The following is a 25,202-nucleotide window of genomic DNA, read 5'->3' on the forward strand; positions in this document are numbered from 1 at the left end:
GTCAACCATAATGGTGGGTGATTACAAGAAAGTCATACAGATAAAGTTGGAGGGAAAATATAATTCTAGTGGTCTGAGTGAGAATCCAGCTGCCCGTGAACCTCCTTCAGCAACCTCTAGATGTCGCAATTTCTTGTGTTTTAGGTAGTTTAATCAGAATCAGCATGTTTAGCAGATAAATCTATTGCACTCTATAAAATACTAATACTATACTAATATTTGTGTATATATATTAATATATATATAAAACAGAAATGTATATAACTATATAAATGTATATGTTTTTTTCCCCCCTTTCAGTTGATGATGCCTGTTTTATTTGATCATTTTTTAAATCAGCAATCACTGTTTTTTGTGCATCAGACAGAAACATGGAAAATATTTGTCATCTGTGTATCTATGACTGGACTTAGCCCACAGATGTATGCCATTCAAACCACTGACCCAATTTCACCCTCAGACTCCCTCCATCTTCAAACCAACCAGGTCTGCAGCCTCATATTTATATATTAAAGGTGCTCTAAGCGATGTCACGCATTTTTAGGCCAAAAAATTTTTGTCACATACAGCAAACGTCTCCTCACTATCCGCTAGCTGCCTGTCCCCTGAACACACTGTAAAAAAAAACGCGGTCTCTGTAGTCGCCACAAGCTCCAAAAACGGCAACAAAAACTACCTGAGGGCTGTTTCATAAAACAAGATTAGAAAACAAGCCAGGCTTAATTTACTTAGTCAGACTTGTTGTCAGCAAATTCTGTTTCATAAAACAAACTTAAATTATTTCAAACTCAGTTACTCTGGCAACTTATACTTGGAAACTAGCCTGGTCCGGAGCAGGCTTACTGTTAATTATTTGACTTTATTAACATATATTAACATATATATATTTATAGGCCTTCATATATATATATATATATATATATATATATATATATATATATATATATATATATATATATATATATATATATATATATATATATATATATATTACTCATATACTCCGACAACAATGGAAGCACTTGGGAGAAAACTGTCAGTAAACCTTATTTCTTAGCACAACAGAGTACAGTGGAACAAGAGGATTACCAAATCATTGTTTTAAGTGTGAAAATATAGCAAAAGTAACACAGAAATTCAAAGTCAATAGACCTAAGGCCCCTGAAACAATCAGGCCTTAATTTTTTATCTTTTATTAAGTGATGAGTGATATTTTTTTGCTAGACAAAGAGCAGGAGAAATACCAAGTGAGTGTTTCAGAGCCAGCAAAAGCTATGAAAAGAGTGACAGAGTAAGATGCAGCCTGCAGAAATGTATGGATGTTGTTAATACTGGAACTACCCATTGTAGTCAAAGCACAATAAAGTCAGCTAGCCTTTTCCAAGGCACATATTTAATCTATACTCTGGTCTTATATATATATATATATATATATATATATATATATATATATATATATATATATATATATATATATATATATATAAACAGCAAACAGCCTCAACGTAATTAAGAATAAATGTAAAGTTACAGTAAAAGTTTTATCTATGCAGAGATCAGTGGGCGGAAATCACATTGACAGTTACACACTCCTCACCCTCAAACACCAAACATTCAGATGTGGCCAACATGAAGCTTTCTATCGCTGCACTTGGTAAGTGATTTCTCCTCAAATTTCATGTTTAAATAAATAAATAAATAAATAAATAAATTAGGACTACATTATTTATACCCTTAATTTTTAATAATTACAATTTTAAATTTGAATCCTTTTTTTGGAGTAACCCATAATTTCTGTTTGGATTTAGTTGCACTGAGTTGCATCTATTGGGAGGTCTCTGGAAAGCTGGTGGAGGTGGTGGTCAGGCTTGGAGATAATGCAACCCTACACTGTGACTGCGAGTTTATCATGGCACAGGAAATTCGATGGGTCAAGATCTGGTCTCCACAAATCCAACAACCTCTGATCATCTCTGCATACAGTAGCCTATTAGAACCCATTCCTCGATTCTCTATGTCCTGGAACAATACTTCAAAATCCTATGACTTAGTGATCGAGAACATCACTGAAGCAGACCTTGGTCTCTACTATTGCTCAAGGGTAGAGAAGACGACGATGGAAGAGGAGGGAAAAATCTTAGAGAAAGATTGGTACCACACTGGGGATACTGTCATAAATCTCACATACAGATCACCTGGTAAGCTTGTTTCACACTGCAAACATTGTTAAAAAAAAATAAATAAATAAATAAAAAAATAAAAAGGACCACTGAATAATTCTACTAAAGCAAAAAATTAACATAGCCTACTGAAAGAAGAAGTTTGGTCCTAAAAAGTGAGAATTTGAAATGTTTAAAATGCTTAAATAAATGTGTTTACTTTATAATTACTTTTTAGCCAGCAAAGATGGTATTATCATTTCCATCTCTTGCACTTCTGAGATCTGAGATCATGCTCTACCTCAAACAGTAGAGCTTGGCGCTAGCATCACTAAGGTCATGGGTTCGATTTCCAGAGAATGCATGAATGGTAAAATGTGTACCTTAAATGCAATGTAAATCGCTTTGGATAAAACTGCCTGCCCAACGCATGAATGATACACTGTAAAAAATGACCGTGATTTTAACAGTAAAAGACTGTAAAAATGCTGCGGTGAAAAACTGTCAATTGGTTTACAGAAAGTTTCCGTACTATATACGTTGAATAACTGTAATAGATCTAACGGTACATTTAATGTAATTTTACGATAAAATACCGTTAAATTCACAGTTTTTGGAAGTGAAAAATAACAATTCATTGTAAAATTTAGAGTGAAAACCCGTAAATTGACATTCCCACAATTCCCTGCGTGACACTTCACATTTGATATATTTTCGTTGAAATAACCCTGTTTCTTCTTAGTTTTTCTCATTTTTTTCTAATCAGTTATGTACATTAGGGTTTTATGTTACATCTAATGTTGTTAAATTAATGTTTATTGCATTTTTAAAATTTCATGCATGTTACCATGATGGTGTTTAGTGTGTGTGTGAATGACACTGTGTGCACCTTCTATATGTTAGTGTTGTCCTCCTCAGCTTGTGGAAAATCTGCTTGTGATGAACTTTGATTCATCATGTGACTCTCATCACTACTGTGTTTGGTGACTGTCAGTGTATTATAAAGGTACAATTATAAAGGTTTTTTTACATTGCTACCTGAATTTGTATGGTAAAGTTCTGGCAACCACAGCTGACGTTTTTTTACCGTAAATTTTACTGGGATCTTTTTACAGTGTATACAGTGTCTTACATTTGAATTTGAACTTCATTTGTTCACACTTTATATTAAGTCTTTTACTGCTATGGACGTACATCAAAAAAATAATATAAAATATTAATAATCGTTAGGTATAATGTATTTGTAGAATGTATAATTGTGTTCATGTTGCATTTTCTACTGAGGTGGGATGTTAATGTAAATGTGAGGGACAGGTTTGGTGGTATGGTTTGGGTTAAGGTGTAACAGATTGGTCAACAGTGTAATTATAGATGTAATTACAGAAATGAATTACAGCTGTAATTAGGCTACATGCAGGTATTTTTTTAAAATATAAGTACAAAGTAAAAACATGTTGGCTATGTAGACAATAAGTGCTTAGCATCAGATGATTAATTTAAATGTTAGTACATAAAGACACTTAATGTGCAGCTGGACCAATTTTTTTTTCTATGTTCCACATACATAAAAAAAAAAAAAATGTGATATACAACTACCTTTAAAGTAATTTAAAATAAAATATACATGTGTGCTTACATGTAGAACAACAGAATAAAATGGAATATAATTAATTATTTATATATAATGTAATTATCTACAGTGGATATAAAAAGTATACACAACCCTGTTAAAACAGCTGTTTTAACAGGGTTTATCTGTTCTGAGATAAACCATCTCAGAACTTTTATACAAAATTATACAAATATTTATTACCAAGCAGGTGTAGGTACTACAAAAACCCACTTAGTGTATGTTCTCTTAAGTTATTTGAGTTGGTCAAAGAATTATTCATTAGAATGGGGGAACAATTTAAATATATTGTTTTCCAATAAATGTAGGTCATATCCTGTTTTGACAGGAAATGAAGTGCTGTTCTGAAATGGAATATTAAAAAAAAAGATATACAGCAAGTGGAGGTTTGAGACTGCGTGACAGCAACCCCTCTGCACTGAGTGTATATACACTATTTATAACTTTAGCTGTATAGTGTAAAGATCAGGTTCACAAAGAAGATGAAAGAAAGTGTGACAGATCAGATAGCAGCAGTACTTTAATAAACAAATCAAAAGGAGATTTTCAGTCAGAGAAAAATGTAACGAAACTAACACTAGACAAAGAGTAAACTGAACAGAAGGCAATACTGAGAGAACCAATAAAGAACAGGTGTGTGAAATCAATCAAGCCATAACTATGACAACCAATAAAATCATGCTTAGCAAACATGACAACCAGGGAATCAATTGCTGCATCCCAATTCGCATATCCATCCTAAATAGTATTCGAAAATAGAATTTGTGTGTCCCAAATCGTAGTATGTTGAAATGAGCATTCCAAAGATACACAGATGGTCTACTTTTTCCAGTTAGAATACAAAGTGCAGATCCGCGCACACTCTTAACAGCTAATATTGCCCACAACCCATTGCGCTGTGGACGAGGATTCGATTAAAACTACAAACATGAATATAAAGTGTTAAAAAAAACTACAAACATGATGGATTTGCGAGACCGACAGTTAAAGGGTTAGTTCACCCAAAAATGACAATTCTGTCATTTCACTCTCATGTCGTTCTACACCTGTAAGACCTTTGTTCATCTTCAGAACACAAATTAAGATATTTTTGATGAAATCTGATGGCCCAATGAGGCCTCTATTGCCAGCATGATAATTAACACTTTCAGATGCCCAGAAAGCTACTAAAAACATATTTGAAATGTGACTACAGTGGTTCAACCTTAAAGGGATAGTTCACCCAAAAATGAAAATTTGATGTTTATCTGCTTACCCCCAGCGCATCCAAGATGTAGGTGTCTTTGTTTCTTCAGTAGAACACAAATGATGATTTTTAACTGCAACCGCTGCCGTCTGTCAGTGGTATAATCATGGGTATAATGCAAGTCAGCGGGAACTTGGACTATAAGAGTAAATAAAACATGACAGACAAATCCAAATTAAACCCTGCGGCTCGTGACGACACATTGATGTCTTAAGACACGAAACGATCGGTTTGTGTGAGAAACCGAACAGTATTTATATCATTTTTTACCTCTAATACACCACTATGTCCAACTGCATTCATCACTCGATTCGTTTGGTCTGATCGCACTCTGACAACGGCAGTGATGTCTCGCGCATATACTTCAATGAGAGCGAGACATCACTGCCGTTGTCAGAGAGTGATCAGACCAAACGAATCAAGTGATGAATGCAGTTGGACATAGTGGTGTATTAGAGGTAAAAATTAAAAAATGATATAAATACTGTTCGGTTTCTCGCACAAACCGATCGTTTCTTGTCTTAGGAGATCAATGTGTCGTCACGAGCTGCAGGGTTTAATTTGGACTTGTCTAAGCAAGTTTTATTTACTCTTATTGTAGAAGTTCCCATCCACTAGCATTATTTGACTGACAGACAGCAACGGTTGGAGTTAAAAATCAGCATTTGCGTTCAACTGAAGAAACAAAGTCACCTACATCTTGGATGCTCTGGGGGTAAGCAGATAAACATCAAATTTTCATTTTTGGGTGAACTATCCCTTTAATGTTATAAAGCGACAAGAATACTTTATGTGTGCCAAAAAAAATTAATAAAAATAACAACTTTTCAACAATATCTAGTGATGGGTGATTTCAAAACACTGCTTCGAAGCTTTACGAATCTTTTGTTTTGATTCAGTGGTTCGGAGCACCAAAGTCACGTGATTTCAGTAAACGAGGCTTCCTTACATCATAAGTGTTTTTGAAATTTCAATAGTTCACGTGACTTTGGCAGTTTGATACGCAATCCGAACCACTGATTCGAAACAAGATTTGTAAAGCTTCAAGAAGCAGTGTTTTGAAATTCCTTCACTAGATATTGTTGAAAAGTCTTTTATTATTATTATTATTATTTATTTATTTTTTGGTGCACAAAAAGTATTCTCGTCACTTCATAACATTAAGATTGAACCACTGTATTCACATGGACTGTTTTAAATATGTCTTTAGTAGCTTTCTGAGAGGCCTCACTGAGCCATCGGATGTTATCAAAAATATCTTACTTTGTGTTCTGAAGATGAACGAAGGTCTTACGGGTGTGGAACGACATGAGGGTGAGTAATTAATGACATATGATTAATGATTAATTTTCATTTTTGGGTGAACTAACCCTTTAAGCTGAGCGGTTAAGATAAAGGGGTTTGAGTGATTAATTGTCACGGGTGCACAAGAACAAGATGTAACAGATCCAAGTGCAGCATAAGTATTTATTGGGGAGTCCAGAAACGTAATCCAAGGCAGGCAAGAGGTCAAAATCCAGGTAATCAGTCCACAAAACAACAAGCCAGAGATATAAACAGTGCACGTAACAAATACAACGAACCACAACCAGGGACAGACACAACTGAGATTAAATAGACAAACACTAATTAACAAACACAAAACAGCTGGGTGCAATGATGAATGGTAATTAGTCCAGGGAGTGTATATGGGAAATGTAGTTCATGAAATGAGTGAAACAATGAGTCCGGGAAGGAGTGCCCTCTAGAGGCTGAAGGCACTCTCACAGGTGATCGTGACATTACCCCCCCTCAAAGGAGCGGCTACCAGACGCTCCACCAGACAAAAAACAAAAACACAACAAAAAAAAAAAACTCAGGAGGGAGGTGGACAGGAGGAGGATCAGGGGGAGGGATGGTGGGCCAGATCCAGGGTCCCCAACTGATAGCCAGGGTGGTGCTGGAGGAACTGACCAGGCTGGTTCCAGCGGTTCTAGAGTCCTGGCTGGGTGCCAGGGTGGTGCTGGAGGAACTGACCAGGCTGGTGCCAGCGCCTCTGGAATCCTGGCTGAGTGCCAGGGCGGTGCTGGCGGAACTGACCAGGCGGGTTCCAACGGTTCCAACGGCCGGGGCAGTGGCAGCAGGGCAGGAAGCCTGGACGACGGTGGCAGGACAGACGGCTTGGTTGACGGCGGCAGGACAGAAGATCTGGGCGGTGGCGGCAGAGCAGAAGGCTTGGACGGCGGCAGGGCAGTAGGCCAAGGGTGCTTCATGGCCATATCAGGGAGAGCGGACAGCTCGGTGACGGCCTCCGTGGCCGTATCAGAGAGAGCGGACAGCTCGGTGACGGCCTCCGTGGCCGTATCAAGGGGAGCGGACAGCTCGGTAACGGTCTCCGTGGCCGTATCAGGGAGAGCGGAGGACTCAGGGACGGCAGCGGGCTCAGACTGGGGCTGCTCTGGGACGGCAGCGTGCCCAGGCTGGGGCTGCTCTGGGACGGCAGCGTGCCCAGGCTGGGGCTGCTCTGGGACGGCAGCGTGCTCAAGCTGGGGCTGCTCTGGGACGGCAGCGTGCTCTGTAGTAGACTCACTGGCTGGAGCGGGCTCTGTAGTAGACTCACTGGCTGGAGCGGGCTCTGTAGTAGACTCACTGGCTGGAGCGGGCTCTGTAGTAGACTCACTGGCTGGAGCGGGCTCTGGAGTGGACTCACTGGCTGGAGCGGGCTCTGTAGTGGACTCACTGGCTGGAGCGGGCTCAGTAGTAGAGCCACTGGCTGGAGCGGGCTCAGTAGTAGAGCCACTGGCTGGAGCGGGCTCAGTAGTAGAGCCACTGGCTGGAGCGGACTCACTGGCTGGAGCGGACTCACTGGCTGGAGCGGACTCACTGGCTGGAGCGGGCTCTGGAGTGGACTCACTGACTGGAGCGGGCTCTGGAGTGGACTCACTGGCTGGAGCGGGCTCTGGAGTGGACTCACTGGCTGGAGCGGACTCACTGACTGAAGCGGGCTCTGGAATGGACTCACTGACTGAAGCGGGCTCTGGAATGGACTCACTGACTGAAGCGGGCGCTGGAATGGACTCACTGACTGAAGCGGGCTCTGGAATGGACTCACTGACTGAAGCGGGCTCTGGAATGGACTCACTGACTGAAGCGGGCGCTGGAGTGGACTCACTGGCTGGAGTGGACTCACTGGCTGGAGTGGACTCACTGGCTGGAGTGGACTCACTGGCTGGAGTGGACTCACTGGCTGGAGTGGACTCACTGGCTGGAGTGGACTCACTGGCTGGAGTGGACTCACTGGCTGGAGTGGACTCACTGGCTGGAGTGGACTCACTGGCTGGAGTGGACTCACTGGCTGGAGTGGACTCACTGGCTGGAGTGGACTCACTGGCTGGAGTGGACTCACTGGCTGGAGTGGACTCACTGGCTGGAGTGGACTCACTGGCTGGAGTGGACTCACTGGCTGGAGTGGACTCACTGGCTGGAGCGGGCTCTGGAATGGACTCACTGACTGAAGCGGGCTCTGGAATGGACTCACTGACTGAAGCGGGCTCTGGAATGGACTCACTGACTGAAGCGGGCTCTGGAATGGACTCACTGACTGAAGCGGGCGCTGGAGTGGACTCACTGGCTGGAGTGGACTCACTGGCTGGAGTGGACTCACTGGCTGGAGTGGACTCACTGGCTGGAGTGGACTCACTGGCTGGAGTGGACTCACTGGCTGGAGTGGACTCACTGGCTGGAGTGGACTCACTGGCTGGAGTGGACTCACTGGCTGGAGTGGACTCACTGGCTGGAGTGGACTCACTGGCTGGAGTGGACTCACTGGCTGGAGCGGACTCACTGGCTGGAGCGGACTCACTGGCTGGAGCGGACTCACTGACTGAAGCGGGCTCTGGAATGGACTCACTGACTGAAGCGGGCTCTGGAATGGACTCACTGACTGAAGCGGGCTCTGGAATGGACTCACTGACTGAAGCGGGCTCTGGAATGGACTCACTGACTGAAGCGGGCGCTGGAATGGACTCACTGACTGAAGCGGGCGCTGGAGTGGACTCACTGGCTGGAGTGGACTCACTGGCTGGAGTGGACTCACTGGCTGGAGTGGACTCACTGGCTGGAGTGGACTCACTGGCTGGAGTGGACTCACTGGCTGGAGTGGACTCACTGGCTGGAGTGGACTCACTGGCTGGAGTGGACTCACTGGCTGGAGTGGACTCACTGGCTGGAGTGGACTCACTGGCTGGAGTGGACTCACTGGCTGGAGTGGACTCACTGGCTGGAGTGGACTCACTGGCTGGAGTGGACTCACTGGCTGGAGCGGACTCACTGGCTGGAGCGGACTCACTGGCTGGAGCGGACTCACTGGCTGGAGCGGACTCACTGACTGAAGCGGGCTCTGGAATGGACTCACTGACTGAAGCGGGCTCTGGAATGGACTCACTGACTGAAGCGGGCTCTGGAATGGACTCACTGACTGAAGCGGGCTCTGGAATGGACTCACTGACTGAAGCGGGCTCTGGAATGGACTCACTGACTGAAGCGGGCGCTGGAGTGGACTCACTGGCTGGAGCGGACTCACTGACTGAAGCGGGCTCTGGAATGGACTCACTGACTGAAGCGGGCTCTGGAATGGACTCACTGACTGAAGCGGGCGCTGGAGTGGACTCACTGGCTGGAGTGGACTCACTGGCTGGAGTGGACTCACTGGCTGGAGTGGACTCACTGGCTGGAGTGGACTCACTGGCTGGAGCGGACTCACTGGCTGGAGCGGACTCACTGGCTGGAGCGGACTCACTGGCTGGAGCGGACTCACTGGCTGGAGCGGACTCACTGGCTGGAGCGGACTCACTGGCTGGAGCGGACTCACTGACTGAAGCGGGCTCTGGAATGGACTCACTGACTGAAGCGGGCTCTGGAATGGACTCACTGACTGAAGCGGGCTCTGGAATGGACTCACTGACTGAAGCGGGCGCTGGAGTGGACTCACTGGCTGGAGTGGACTCACTGGCTGGAGTGGACTCACTGGCTGGAGCGGACTCACTGACTGAAGCGGGCTCTGGAATGGACTCACTGACTGAAGCGGGCTCTGGAATGGACTCACTGACTGAAGCGGGCGCTGGAGTGGACTCACTGGCTGGAGCGGACTCACTGACTGAAGCGGGCTCTGGAATGGACTCACTGACTGAAGCGGGCTCTGGAATGGACTCACTGACTGAAGCGGGCGCTGGAGTGGACTCACTGGCTGGAGCGGACTCACTGACTGAAGCGGGCTCTGGAATGGACTCACTGACTGAAGCGGGCGCTGGAGTGGACTCACTGGCTGGAGCGGACTCACTGACTGAAGCGGGCTCTGGAATGGACTCACTGACTGAAGCGGGCGCTGGAGTGGACTCACTGGCTGGAGTGGACTCACTGGCTGGAGTGGACTCACTGGCTGGAGTGGACTCACTGGCTGGAGTGGACTCACTGGCTGGAGCGGACTCACTGGCTGGAGCGGACTCACTGGCTGGAGCGGACTCACTGGCTGGAGCGGACTCACTGGCTGGAGCGGACTCACTGGCTGGAGCGGACTCACTGGCTGGAGCGGACTCACTGGCTGGAGCGGACTCACTGACTGAAGCGGGCTCTGGAATGGACTCACTGACTGAAGCGGGCTCTGGAATGGACTCACTGACTGAAGCGGGCTCTGGAATGGACTCACTGACTGAAGCGGGCGCTGGAGTGGACTCACTGGCTGGAGTGGACTCACTGGCTGGAGTGGACTCACTGGCTGGAGCGGACTCACTGACTGAAGCGGGCTCTGGAATGGACTCACTGACTGAAGCGGGCTCTGGAATGGACTCACTGACTGAAGCGGGCGCTGGAATGGACTCACTGACTGAAGCGGGCGCTGGAGTGGACTCACTGGCTGGAGTGGACTCACTGGCTGGAGTGGACTCACTGGCTGGAGCGGACTCACTGACTGAAGCGGGCTCTGGAATGGACTCACTGACTGAAGCGGGCTCTGGAATGGACTCACTGACTGAAGCGGGCGCTGGAGTGGACTCACTGGCTGGAGTGGACTCACTGGCTGGAGTGGACTCACTGGCTGGAGCGGACTCACTGGCTGGAGTGGACTCACTGGCTGGAGCGGACTCACTGGCTGGAGTGGACTCACTGGCTGGAGCGGACTCACTGACTGAAGCGGGCTCTGGAATGGACTCACTGACTGAAGCGGGCTCTGGAATGGACTCACTGACTGAAGCGGGCGCTGGAATGGACTCACTGACTGAAGCGGGCGCTGGAGTGGACTCACTGGCTGGAGTGGACTCACTGGCTGGAGTGGACTCACTGGCTGGAGTGGACTCACTGGCTGGAGTGGACTCACTGGCTGGAGTGGACTCACTGGCTGGAGTGGACTCACTGGCTGGAGTGGACTCACTGGCTGGAGTGGACTCACTGGCTGGAGTGGACTCACTGGCTGGAGTGGACTCACTGGCTGGAGTGGACTCACTGGCTGGAGTGGACTCACTGGCTGGAGTGGACTCACTGGCTGGAGTGGACTCACTGGCTGGAGTGGACTCACTGGCTGGAGTGGACTCACTGGCTGGAGTGGACTCACTGGCTGGAGTGGACTCACTGGCTGGAGTGGACTCACTGGCTGGAGTGGACTCACTGGCTGGAGTGGACTCACTGGCTGGAGTGGACTCACTGGCTGGAGTGGACTCACTGGCTGGAGTGGACTCACTGGCTGGAGTGGACTCACTGGCTGGAGTGGACTCACTGGCTGGAGTGGACTCACTGGCTGGAGTGGACTCACTGGCTGGAGTGGACTCACTGGCTGGAGTGGACTCACTGGCTGGAGTGGACTCACTGGCTGGAGTGGACTCACTGGCTGGAGTGGACTCACTGGCTGGAGTGGACTCACTGGCTGGAGTGGACTCACTGGCTGGAGTGGACTCACTGGCTGGAGTGGACTCACTGGCTGGAGTGGACTCACTGGCTGGAGTGGACTCACTGGCTGGAGTGGACTCACTGGCTGGAGTGGACTCACTGGCTGGAGTGGACTCACTGGCTGGAGTGGACTCACTGGCTGGAGTGGACTCACTGGCTGGAGTGGACTCACTGGCTGGAGTGGACTCACTGGCTGGAGTGGACTCACTGGCTGGAGTGGACTCACTGGCTGGAGTGGACTCACTGGCTGGAGTGGACTCACTGGCTGGAGCGGACTCACTGGCTGGAGCGGACTCACTGGCTGGAGCGGACTCACTGGCTGGAGCGGACTCACTGACTGAAGCGGGCTCTGGAATGGACTCACTGACTGAAGCGGGCTCTGGAATGGACTCACTGACTGAAGCGGGCTCTGGAATGGACTCACTGACTGAAGCGGGCTCTGGAATGGACTCACTGACTGAAGCGGGCTCTGGAATGGACTCACTGACTGAAGCGGGCGCTGGAGTGGACTCACTGGCTGGAGTGGACTCACTGGCTGGAGTGGACTCACTGGCTGGAGTGGACTCACTGGCTGGAGTGGACTCACTGGCTGGAGTGGACTCACTGGCTGAAGCGGGCTCTGGAATGGACTCACTGACTGAAGCGGGCTCTGGAATGGACTCACTGACTGAAGCGGGCTCTGGAATGGACTCACTGACTGAAGCGGGCTCTGGAATGGACTCACTGACTGAAGCGGGCGCTGGAGTGGACTCACTGGCTGGAGTGGACTCACTGGCTGGAGTGGACTCACTGGCTGGAGTGGACTCACTGGCTGGAGTGGACTCACTGGCTGGAGTGGACTCACTGGCTGGAGTGGACTCACTGGCTGGAGTGGACTCACTGGCTGGAGTGGACTCACTGGCTGGAGTGGACTCACTGGCTGGAGTGGACTCACTGGCTGGAGTGGACTCACTGGCTGGAGTGGACTCACTGGCTGGAGTGGACTCACTGGCTGGAGTGGACTCACTGGCTGGAGTGGACTCACTGGCTGGAGTGGACTCACTGGCTGGAGTGGACTCACTGGCTGGAGTGGACTCACTGGCTGGAGTGGACTCACTGGCTGGAGTGGACTCACTGGCTGGAGTGGACTCACTGGCTGGAGTGGACTCACTGGCTGGAGTGGACTCACTGGCTGGAGTGGACTCACTGGCTGGAGTGGACTCACTGGCTGGAGTGGACTCACTGGCTGGAGTGGACTCACTGGCTGGAGTGGACTCACTGGCTGGAGTGGACTCACTGGCTGAAGCGGGCTCGGGCTGTTCTGAGTGCATCCTCCAGGCACGCAAGACAGCCAAAATATAAAAAGTGAAGACAGCCCTCCTGGCCATCACGGGACTGACAGGGAGAGCATGCGAGACTGGAGTGGACTCACTGGCTGGAGCGGGCTCTGGAGTGGACTCACTGGCTGGAGCGGGCTCTGGAGTGGACTCACTGGCTGGAGCGGGCTCTGGAGTGGACTCACTGGCTGGAGCGGGCTCTGGAGTGGACTCACTGGCTGGAGCGGGCTCTGGAGTGGACTCACTGGCTGGAGCGGGCTCTGGAGTGGACTCACTGGCTGGAGCGGGCTCTGGAGTGGACTCACTGGCTGGAGCGGGCTCTGGAGTGGACTCACTGGCTGGAGCGGGCTCTGGAGTGGACTCACTGGCTGGAGCGGGCTCTGGAGTGGACTCACTGGCTGGAGCGGGCTCTGGAGTGGACTCACTGGCTGGAGCGGGCTCTGGAGTGGACTCACTGGCTGGAACGGGCTCTGGAGTGGACTCACTGGCTGGAGCGGGCTCTGGAGTGGACTCACTGGCTGGAGCGGGCACACGGGCTGGAGCGGGTGCTGGAGGTAGTCGAAGCGGCCCATTCCCACGCAGATGCAGGTAATTGGAGAAATTCCAAAAGTTTAACCCCCTTACCAGCTCCATCTCCCACTGCGGCAGAGGTCTATCCAGACAGTTATTAATAGTGTCTTTGAGGACCGTATCAGAGAGACCATACCCCTCCGCCCGTGACCAGAACTTCTGGACGAATGCCCGCACTCCCATTCTCCTCTGGCGGAGAGTCGCCAAAAGGGCCTGAGCCTCCTCAGCCCCCACTGATGACCGGAGTCTCCTGCTGCTGGATCCTTGCATAGTGGTGGTTCGTTCTGTCACGGGTGCACAAGAACAAGATGTAACAGATCCAAGTGCAGCATAAGTATTTATTGGGGAGTCCAGAAACGTAATCCAAGGCAGGCAAGAGGTCAAAATCCAGGTAATCAGTCCACAAAACAACAAGCCAGAGATATAAACAGTGCACGTAACAAATACAACGAACCACAACCAGGGACAGACACAACTGAGATTAAATAGACAAACACTAATTAACAAACACAAAACAGCTGGGTGCAATGATGAATGGTAATTAGTCCAGGGAGTGTATATGGGAAATGTAGTTCATGAAATGAGTGAAACAATGAGTCCGGGAAGGAGTGCCCTCTAGAGGCTGAAGGCACTCTCACAGGTGATCGTGACATTAATAATCAATATCTAACCTGACGAAAAAATATTAAATGTTATCCACATCATATTTCATCTGCAACAGCATTGTGTACTTTTATAATGATGCGTTTGATCATTAACTTTTAAGAGCATCATTATGCCAACATGAGGAGAGTTCTCCGCATGAAAGACCCATGACTGGCAGATCAACGTGCGGCTACATTTCTCTCCGAAATGGTAGGAAATTAAATTTAATTGAATGTGGAGGATTTTAACTGTGACAAGATGATTGACAGGGCAGTTTAAACGGTTACAGTTTCTGTCTGTTCGAGACGCAATTATGACAAAGTATATGTCCCAAAGCTTGCTTATTTTTCTGCTACACACTCAAAAGTATGTCCTTTTTCTTCACAAAAACAGTACATACTTTTAGGGCATAAAAGTAGGTGAATTGGCACAATTGAGAAACAAACTAAAAGTAACCTAAAAGGTAATGGCCATTAATTAATTCATCAGTCTTCTTCATTCATCAATTCATCAGTTATTCTCATCAATCTTCTCAGAAAGCCCCCCTGAGCTTGTGTGTGACTCAGAAAGCCCTCCTATCTATGACTGCTGGCAGTGCTGGCTGATACTTCAAACAGTGTGTCCCGCGTCTTCTCTTCTGTCTGCCATTTTGGCTTTTGTTTGTGGCTACAGCTGCTGCCACAAGACAGGTGAGATCAGGACAGTATTTTATGTTTCAACCATCAAGATTAGAGTTAATGTTTAGAGTTATAAAGTCATATATGTACCTCTGACTGTGCTATTCACAGTGCTGAAGGACTCGGAAGGTCAACAAAGCAGCTCTGAGATGCAAAGACAGTTGAGCCAAGAAGAGGTAAGCTCATTTTTAAGTTTAAAACAGCTGCCCATATGCAGAAAAGTGCTAAGATATGAGTCCGAAACCTGTTTACAATAGTTGAATATTGAATTTTAATTATGTTATCAAAACCACAAAAGAAAAACAAAAATGCTATAATAATGAATTAGCACAATATATTAGTCTCCTTCTTCTGTTAAAGTTTTAAAAGAAAAAAAAAGAATCAAACTAAAAATAAATAAATAATAATTTTAATAAATAATTATTTAATAAATAATTTTGGTGTATTTTATGGCAAATCAAAATTGTGGCATGCATCAAATTTCTTTCTTTCTTTCTTTCTTTCTTTCTTTCTTTCTTTCTTTCTTTCTTTCTTTTCTAATAATACTAATTAAACATTATCCTGAACCAATAAGACATTGTTTTACAATCACAAAATTATTATACTACTAAAAATATACCACTAAAAAACAATAAAATGTTTCCACAGGATGTCCATAAAGAAGTTTGTTATGCATCACTGAACATCCCCAAACGAGGAAACCAACGGACAAAGAGCAACCGATTACCAAATTCTGACTTCAGTGTGTACAACAGTGTAAAAATGCATACTTAGGTGAAGGATAATTTACAGTCAGCTGGACATACAATCAACTCCAGAATTATTGGCACTCTTATTAAATATGATCAAACAGGGCTTTGAAATTAAATCTTCATTGTTGATCCTTTTGATATGTCATTCAAAAAAAAAATCACAAAATTCTAACCTATCATTGAAATAAAACAATGGAAAGTGGAGGGAAATTCTCATTATGAAATAAATGTTTTTCTCTAGTTCACAATTTTTGGCACCCAATTATTGCAACATCCTTTTCCCAAGATAACAGCTCCGAGTCTTCATCTATAATGCCTGATGAGTTTGGAGATCAACTGACAAGAGATCAGAGACCATTCCTTCAGACAGAATTGTAGGGGAATTTTACAATTAAAGACCCAGAATAACAGATATGATGAATGAAGACCTGGAGTCAACAAGCTCTGTTTTTTAGTTACATCTGACCATAGAAGCCAGTCCAGTTTGAATTCCAGTCTTGTCTGACAACGGAATATGCTGGATTTTGTTTTTGGATGAGCGAGGAGGATTTTTCTTGAAACCCTCCTGAACAACTTGTGGAGATCGGATAATTTTTTTTAGGTTTTCTGACCCAGAGACTCAACTAATCTGTGCAATTCTCCAGCTGAGATTCTTTGGCCACTCAAACTCTACTCCTCACCGTGCATTAGGACAATATAGACACGCGTCCTCTTCCAGGCAGATTTGTAGCATCTTTAGCTGATTGGAACTTCTTAATTATTGTCTTGATGGTGGAAATGGTGATTTTCAATGCTTTAGCTATTTTCTTACAGCCACTTTCTATTTTGTGAAGCTAAATTTTGTGAAGTTTTGCTGCACATCAGAACTATATTCTTTGGTTTTACTCATTGTGATGAATGATTAAGGGAATTTGGCCTTTGTGTTTCATTCATGTTTATACTTCTGTGGAACAAGAAGTCATGGCTGGACAATTTCATGTTCCTAGTCAGCCTGGTGTGCTAAAAAAAATGTAAATATGAATGGGAATATACTTCAGAGAATTTCTAGGGGTGCCAATAATTGTGGCCAACATGCAAAAACATTTATTTCATATGTGAGTTTCCTCCATTCTCAACTGTTTTACTTCAATGATAGGTTAAAATTTTGTGATTTTTTTTAATGAAAGATCAAAATGATAAACAATGCATATTTATTTTTACAGCCACCTTTGCTCATATTTACCAAGGGTGCCAATAATTCTGGAGTTGACTGTATAGCTAAATAAACCCTAAAATTTAGTCCAAAAAACAAAACAAAAAAAAAACTATACTTTATCCTTGCTTTCATGGTTACCAAACAAATAAATAAATGAGTAGACAGGAAATATTGGTTTTGGTAAAATATTGACATTGATAATATTATTTTGTTATATATGAGAAATAAACCATGGAGCGATAGAAGAGATAACATAAACCTGGGTGAAATTAAAAGACAGCAATGTTTGTGTATAAATTTTGTTTATCCATTGTACATGATTGAATACAAGTGCTACAAACGAATACAATCATTTTCATTAGTGCAGTTTAAATGATGACCAATACCTACCCATATAGCGTTTGTAGCATAGTAGTGTTTGTTTATTGTAAGCAATCAAAAGTTCATCGGCCACATTTCCATCAAACCTGCACTAATCAGCAAAAAAAAAAAAAAAAAAAAAAAAAAAGGCTTAAAAAGCATTCACAGAAAATCAAGCGGAAAATATTTGACATCTTTGTTTTTGCAAGTAGTCAAACTTCAGATGCATGCAACTTGCAGACCCCATTTCACTGACCCCATTTCAGCTGTTTATCTCCTAATCAGATTTACAGCTTCAAATGTTTCCATCACAATGCTTTGGGGGTCAACGAATGTGAATGAAATCATGTGACAAAACAGATATTCTTTACAAGGAGATGTTTGTATAAAGCACATCCACCTAACATTAAAAAACAAACAAACAAAATAATATATTTTTTTACTTGTCTGTAATGATTTAAAAGGAGGAAATAGCATTGACTCCACATCCTATAACAGCACCAAACATTCAGAACATGAAGTCTGGATCATTTCATGGATCATTTCACACAGAAAATATAAAGACCCATTCATGTCCATTTCTTCTTACTGTTACTAGTTTGTATTAATCAATTTAGAAGGTTGATAAATGTAAATATAAATATAGTGACCAGATAAAGATCCTCTGTATGAGCTGAATCTCAAACTTGTGAAATAAACCAGAATTGTTTTCCACAGATCTTTTGTTGTCCTTGTTGAACTTGTCGTCATTCCGATGGATCTAATAATGTTAATGGCGAAATAATGTTTATGGATGATTGCTAATGAGAGACAGATATCAGTGCATTCCTGTATATATCCCAGGGGATATATACAGGAATGAGGACATTTTATTCTACCGAACTACTCGCAAAGTATTTTAAAATAATACAAGCTAGATCAACATTAGAATATCATACTGATGATATTCTAACATTTCATCGTATTGAGCTATATAACATTGATTAGTCTTATGTAGAATACATTACCTTGCTTAATAACGTGCAAGAGCAGCGTCTAGGGACCGTGTACGTTTTGATAGTTTGTTTTCCAATTTGAAATGAAATACGCAGAAACGAGAAAACGGTCGTTTCCCGTTTTTTCGTTTGTTAAAAAAAAAAAAACAGAAAAACAAGATTTTGACTCGATTTTCGTTTTTTCGGGTCACGGATAGAAAACGGAAACACGACTTCAAAACTCGTTTTCCACATGTGGGCGGTCATTACACGCCCCTTTCAGCCGATTGGTCTATCAAATCTGAGCCAATGACGTCATCTTCAGTTCGTTCAACAAAATAATAGTCCTCTGCTGCTATATCAGTAGATGTCATAAATCGGCTTTCTTCTGTGCAACCTAACGCGTATTTCACAGAAATATGTTTGCACAGATAAAAAAAAGTTTAAAAAACCTACAGTAAATTTAATTAAGTCTGTTTTTAAGCTGTCATTGTGTTTTTAAAATGTAAAATGTAAATGCCTCTATATCTGTTACCAAGCGCATAACATCCTTTGGGCTACTACCACCGATCAATAGGCTATTGATAGACTATTCTCTATTATAGATCAGTGGCTACTGCACTCATTTTTTTTTTCTTCTTATTTTAATGTTTTGTTTACATTTTATACATTTAAATTCAATCATTTAGCAGACGCATTCCTTGCAGTAGACTATGCAGTCATATTAGAAAATAGGCTACCCATAGGTGGCAACACCTAATAACGTTATCACCATCGGGGGGCTTTTTAGTTTTCCTTACTTATAAATGGCCATGCTGATTTTATCTCTTAAATTAAACACTTTTATGAACACAGTGAACATTATTATATGTCACAGTTTACTTGCTATCCTCACTTTTTCTGTCTTTCCTTCGCTTTTGAATGAATTAGCTATAAATGGCCCTGAACATTTTACTTTCAATTTCGATTTAACGGCTATTGGCTATTCTGCGTCAATTGCTTTAGTGGACAACAGCAAAACAAAAACTCTCGTATATTAAACATAGAACTTTTATTATCTTTGTAATTATTTTATTATCTTTTATCATCTTTGTAATTATTTTATTATCTTTTATCATCTTTGTAATTATTTTATTTTGTAAATATTCGTGGCTTAAACAGCGGGAAAATTTACTGTAGGCTATGCAGTTCTGTCGATGTTTTGAAAAACATAAACGAAAATTATTGTTGCTTTGTCAGTATCATTTCTGTTTTTCCCCCCTGACTTTTTAACTGATGCGATCGTCGTTTCATTAACCGACAAGATTATATTAAATTAGAATTAAACGAAATTTGATAAATGTCTGTGAATCATTAAAAAATCCCAGGGGTTTAGTTTTAGCCTACATGAACAAATAGCAGAATAAACAACAGAACATGAGGATTCTGCAGCGCTTCTGTGAATGGAGAACAAAGGATTCAATTATATAAAAGGAATAAATAGCCTATGTCTATGCGCGAAATTTATTTCACTTAATTAATTAACATATTACCAAAATGAAAGGGGAAAAAATGCGACAATATGAGTGTCGGTTCATTTTTGAGAAGTTCACAGAAAAGAAACCAAGACGGCAGAAAATTTCTTTGTTTATTTTACGAGCAATGTTTTGTTTTTATTGTGAGTGTACAAAAATAATAGGCCTATTTAACCCTTCACAGATTCGAATGGTGTTACATATATTTGACCATAAATGTCTGAGTATTTTAAGTTGTTTCCGATATATGATAAGAAAATTCCAGTGAACTCGTCGGCGCCTCACGCACACACAACATCAGTTTTAGTAACTTGACATCACAGCCTGTTAACTGTCAAAATAACATACATTCAACCAAATATATAAAAAGTTATACTGCTCATTTCAAGTAGTCTGTGTAGGCTACAATAAAAGCGTTTAAATAATAAATAGGCCTATAGTTTAGCCTCCAAATCGTGAATATTGAAACATTTGGATTTGTGTCAAATTAGAGAGGTAGTTATAACGCCGGTTTCTGTTTCAATTCAGCTTTAAATTAATTCGTTTTGGCTTAACATTTATATATTATTTTTGTCATAACTAAAATAGCTAGGCCTATGTAGCTGTAATTTTGATCTTTAATGTTTGATCTTTACATATTCCCTCAATCTTTTAACCAAAGGGTTATTAACATTAGCCTATATAAAATAAATAAATAAAGAGAGATGAGCTATTGTTCGTTTTTCAAAATTGCTTACACTACTTATTTATTGTGATTTATTCTATTTATTCAAAATAGAATAAAATAAAAACTGTTTTTTATTTTATTTTTTTTTAAATCTGTGCTTTTCATCCGCTCCTCTGTGTGGGTAGTGCAGTTTCATTATGCATATTAAACTACAAACAGCATTACAACAGTCTGTGTGCTGATTAACGTTTCTGAAATAAATATTTCTGTGAAATACGCGTTAGGTTGCACAGAAGAAAGCCGATTTATGACATCTACTGATATAGCGGCAGAGGACTGTTATTTTGTTGAACGGACTGAAGATGACATCACTGGCTCAGATTTTATTGACCAATCGGCTGAAAGGGGCGTGTAATGACCGCCCACATGTGGAAAACGAGTTTTGAAGTCGTGTTTCCGTTTTCTATCCGTGACCCGAAAAAACGAAAATCGAGTCAAAATCTCGTTTTTCCGTTTTTTTTAACAAACGAAAAAACGATAAACAACCGTTTTCTCGTTTCTGCGTATTTCATTTCAAATTGGAAAACAAACTATCAAAACGTACATGGACCGTCTAGTTAAAGTGATCGCAAAGCTATCACCATCTCGAAAACACCACGCCAGTATTGATCCTTGTTTTATTTCTCCTTTTGTCCCAAAGTTTGCTTGCCATGGGCCATAAAGTTTGGACGAAAAAACAGAGTTTCGCTAGACGTTATGCAGCTGTCCATGTCTGTTGCCATGGTTACTGTGCAGTACAAGGAAACCAGGGATAATGCAGATATACATCATTGACAAATGACAAGGGAGGGACGGGCACTATTTAAAATTGTGAATTTCTCTAAATTTACAGATTCTTGGAAACAATTATGATCATGTAAGTACACAGCTGAACGAAATATATAACACTGTGCAAGTGGTTTTTGGATATTTTAATATAAACATATTACATATTGTGCCTTTAATTCTGACAGGACAGACACAAAAACCATTATACATGATCAGAAACAACTCTGTGTGTGTGTGTTCCCTTTCTAAACATTAATTTTGTCACTACATAATAATATTTTTGTAAACCTAAATCAGGCTTAATAATAGGGGTGAGCAGGGCACAACCTAGCTTGGGGCTAGTTGTAACACAAATGGTTTAAAAGTTTCCACACAACTTAGTGGTACACTATAAACAGAAAAAAATTTGCCAAACTTCAAAAATCTTTGGAAGATATCCCTGAACATTTATTTAACCATAGCAAAAGTAAATTTCTTACTTAAGTTAATTTTTATTTTTTAGTGTTTAATAGTGTTTAGTGTTTAATATAAGTTATAATATAATTCACATTAGCAACACATTACCCACGAGAAAAAGGTAAATAAAGACTGAGAGTCAGTGTTCAGAAATGATTAATTATATTTTGAACTATGAGCTGTGTTTTGCTGTGTTAAAAAGTCTATTATTTTATATATAAAAAAGTTATATATATATATATATATATAGATAGATAGATAGATAGAGATAGATAGATAGATAGATAGATAGATAGATAGATAGATATAGATATATATACAGTGGGTATGGAAAGTATTCAGACCCCCTTAAATTTTTCTCTCTTTGTTATATTGCAGCCATTTGCTAAAATCATTTAAGTTAATTTTTTTCCTCATTAATGTACACACAGCACCCCATATTGACAGAAAAACACAGAACTGTTGACATTTTTGCAGATTTATTAAAAAAGAAAAACTGAAATATCACATGGTCATAAGTATTCAGACCCTTTGCTGTGATATTTAACTCAGGTGCTGTCCATTTCTTCTGATCATCCTTGAGATGGTTCTACACCTTCATTTGAGCCCAGCTGTGTTTGATTATACTGATTGGACTTGATTAGGAAAGCCACACATCTGTCTATATAAGACCTTACAGCTCACAGTGCATGTCAGAGCAAATGAGAATCATGAGGTCAAATGAACTGCCTGAAGAGCTCAGAGACAAAATTGTGGCAAGGCACAGATCTGGCCAAGGTTACAAAAAAAATTCTGCTGCACTTAAGGTTCCTAAGAGCACAGTGGCCTCCATAATCCTTAAATGGAAGACATTTGGGACGACCAGAACCCTTCCTAGAGATGGCCGTCCGGCCAAACTGAGCTATCGGGGGAGAAGAGCCTTGGTGAGAGAGGTAAAGAAGAACCCAAAGATCACTGTGGCTGAGCTCCAGAGATGCAGTCGGGAGATGGGAGAAAGTTGTAGAAAGTCAACCATCACTGCAGCCCTCCACCAGTCGGGGCTTTATGGCAGAGTGGCCCGACGGAAGCCTCTCCTCAGTGCAAGACACACGAAAGCCCGCATGGAGTTTGCCAAAATGGTGAGAAATAAGATTCTCTGGTCTAATGAGACCAAGATAGAACTTTTTGGCCTTAATTCTAAGCGGTATGTGTGGAGAAAACCAGGCACTGCTCATCACCTGTCCAATACAGTCCCAACAGTGAAGCATGGTGGTGGCAGCATCATGCTGTGGGGGTGTTTTTCAGCTGCAGGGACAGGACGACTGGTTGCAATCGAGGGAAGGATGAATGCGGCCAAGTACAGGGATATCCTGGACGAAAACCTTCTCCAGAGTGCTCAAGACCTCAGACTGGGCCGAAGGTTTACCTTCCAACAAGACAATGACCCTAAGCACACAGCTAAAATAACGAAGGAGTGGCTTCACAACAACTCTGTGACTGTTCTTGAATGGCCCAGCCAGAGCCCTGACTTAAACCCAATTGAGCATCTCTGGAGAGACCTAAAAATGGCTGTCCACCAACGTTTACCATCCAACCTGACAGAACTGGAGAGGATCTGCAAGGAGGAATGGCAGAGGATCCCCAAATCCAGGTGTGAAAAACTTGTTGCATCTTTCCCAAAAAGACTCATGGCTGTATTAGATCAAAAGGGTGCTTCTACTAAATACTGAGCAATATTGTCACATTTCACTTCCATTCTTTCTGGGTAAATAAAGAAAAAACACTGTATTAATGAAACAGAACCATGTAATTGTACTAGACATGTGTGAAATTATTGTGGGGAAAAATATATACTCTGAACCCCATGTGGATTTACACAAACTGAGAAAGACACAAAGTGTTAGGTTGTGCCCTGCTCTCCCCTACTAATGATTTTTTTTTTTTTTTTTGCAAAGTTAGATTTTCTCAGTATTAAAAATATCAAAATAATTAAAAGTTATGTTGTACCTTGTTCTTAACATTAATTGTTTAACAAAGAGTCTAAAATGCAGGATTTAACTGGAATAAATATGACTACAAATAATAGATAATTTATTATAGTCCTGCAGGTTAGTTCCATCCCTCAAACACTAGATGGCACCATGTGTCCACAAAAAAGTGACATCTTCCTTAAGCAACTCTTACTCAGGAAAATAAGCTTGATGGCAGTAAATGGAATAACACCAAATTGAAAAAGGCGAAATCACAGAACAAAGGGTTAATTTAATTACACAAACATTAATTACACAAACGCTAAATTTTAATGGCTTTGCATATTTCTAATAATTTGTCCACTCAAGAAACTGCTGAAAGGAGCACTGCATATCAGGGGTGGAGGGATGAGGCATGCTTGGGTTCACAAAACAAACCAATCCATCATCTCTTTTTGTTGTTTACACCTCCCCTCCCTCTGCACACCCCTCTTCGAGTCTTTCTCTCATGAAAGCAGTTGACCAAAATAGGAAAGGATTGACAGAGAGGGATGGGAAAAAAATAAATAAATAAAAGAGAGAACTGGAATAAGTGGAAAAGAAATGAGGTTGGAAAAAAGAAAAAGAAATGGATAAAAGGAGGGGATGAGAGAGATAGAGCGCGCACGCAGAGAGAAGGGTTTTTGATCTGTCTTGTCTCTCAGCAGGAGGTTGAGATGCTAAGAGACTTAAGCGGACTCGGCGGCCACTCCTGCGGTGTGTTTGCGGGGTGGAAGAATAAGAAAAATGGTATGACTTTCAGTTTTAGTCATTCCTTTTTAAACTTGTCCAATCGAGCTTTTAAACTTGAGCTTTTAAACTCCAATCGTAGCTGCTGCTACTCAAGAGGAAGAGGAGCTTGAGGAGCGTGTTTATACGCACCTTCAGAAGCATCCACAGAATGTTCCTCCCTCCACTGTACGTCAGAGGAAAAAATACAGGTCGTAATTACCGAGAGCATATGGGAATGCTATTTTGGATGGGAGGGAGAGAGATGAATGAGTAGGTGTATTATGGAGCTTGAAACACATGAAGGCTTCCTCCAGTGGTGCGAGGGCCACATCCATCATCTCCAACCCCAGTTGAGCGCACTGTTCCCTGGACACATACAGTGGCAGACAGCCCTGCGGTTCAGTGGGAATCCATACTGGAAATGCCAGAACATTGCAGTTCAAAATGCCCACATAGTATGTGGGCATTTTGAACTTCAGCACATACTGTAGCTTTACAGATTTACAGGATAGTTGATTACAGGAAGACGGCAGGAAATATACTACAGCCAAGTTGAGCCAACTGAATGTAAAGACCTC

At 42.9% G+C, this 25,202-nt stretch overlaps 2 protein-coding genes and 1 long non-coding RNA gene across 3 annotated transcripts; 2 read left to right on the forward strand and 1 right to left on the reverse strand.

Moving 5' to 3' along the window:
* Positions 1 to 1,568: 1,568 nt before the first annotated feature.
* On the forward strand, positions 1,569 to 2,594 carry LOC125266102 (tyrosine-protein phosphatase non-receptor type substrate 1-like). Its single transcript, XM_048186567.1, has 2 exons — positions 1,569 to 1,654; positions 1,809 to 2,594. Exons 1-2 carry the CDS (start codon positions 1,630 to 1,632, stop codon positions 2,228 to 2,230), a joined length of 447 nt encoding a protein of 148 aa, XP_048042524.1. The 5' UTR covers positions 1,569 to 1,629; the 3' UTR covers positions 2,231 to 2,594.
* Positions 2,595 to 8,223: 5,629 nt separating this feature from the next.
* On the reverse strand, positions 8,224 to 14,106 carry LOC125266167 (cell wall adhesin EAP1-like; the record flags this gene model as incomplete). The annotated part of the gene is made up of 3 exons (XM_048186620.1): positions 13,891 to 14,106; positions 9,499 to 9,954; positions 8,224 to 9,183 (listed from the first exon to the last, which is right to left on the reverse strand). Coding segments are annotated over exons 1-3 (1,632 nt in total), but the record flags the coding sequence as incomplete, so codon positions are not given.
* A 323-nt stretch (positions 14,107 to 14,429) lies between these two features.
* LOC125266103 lies at positions 14,430 to 16,055 on the forward strand. Its single transcript, XR_007184435.1, has 3 exons — positions 14,430 to 15,170; positions 15,270 to 15,334; positions 15,807 to 16,055. It is a non-coding gene; the product is annotated as an uncharacterized LOC125266103 (long non-coding RNA).
* Positions 16,056 to 25,202: the final 9,147 nt, after the last annotated feature.

Source organism: Megalobrama amblycephala, linkage group LG4, assembly GCF_018812025.1.
Source record: "Megalobrama amblycephala isolate DHTTF-2021 linkage group LG4, ASM1881202v1, whole genome shotgun sequence".
Classification (NCBI taxonomy): Eukaryota; Metazoa; Chordata; class Actinopteri; order Cypriniformes; family Xenocyprididae; genus Megalobrama; species Megalobrama amblycephala.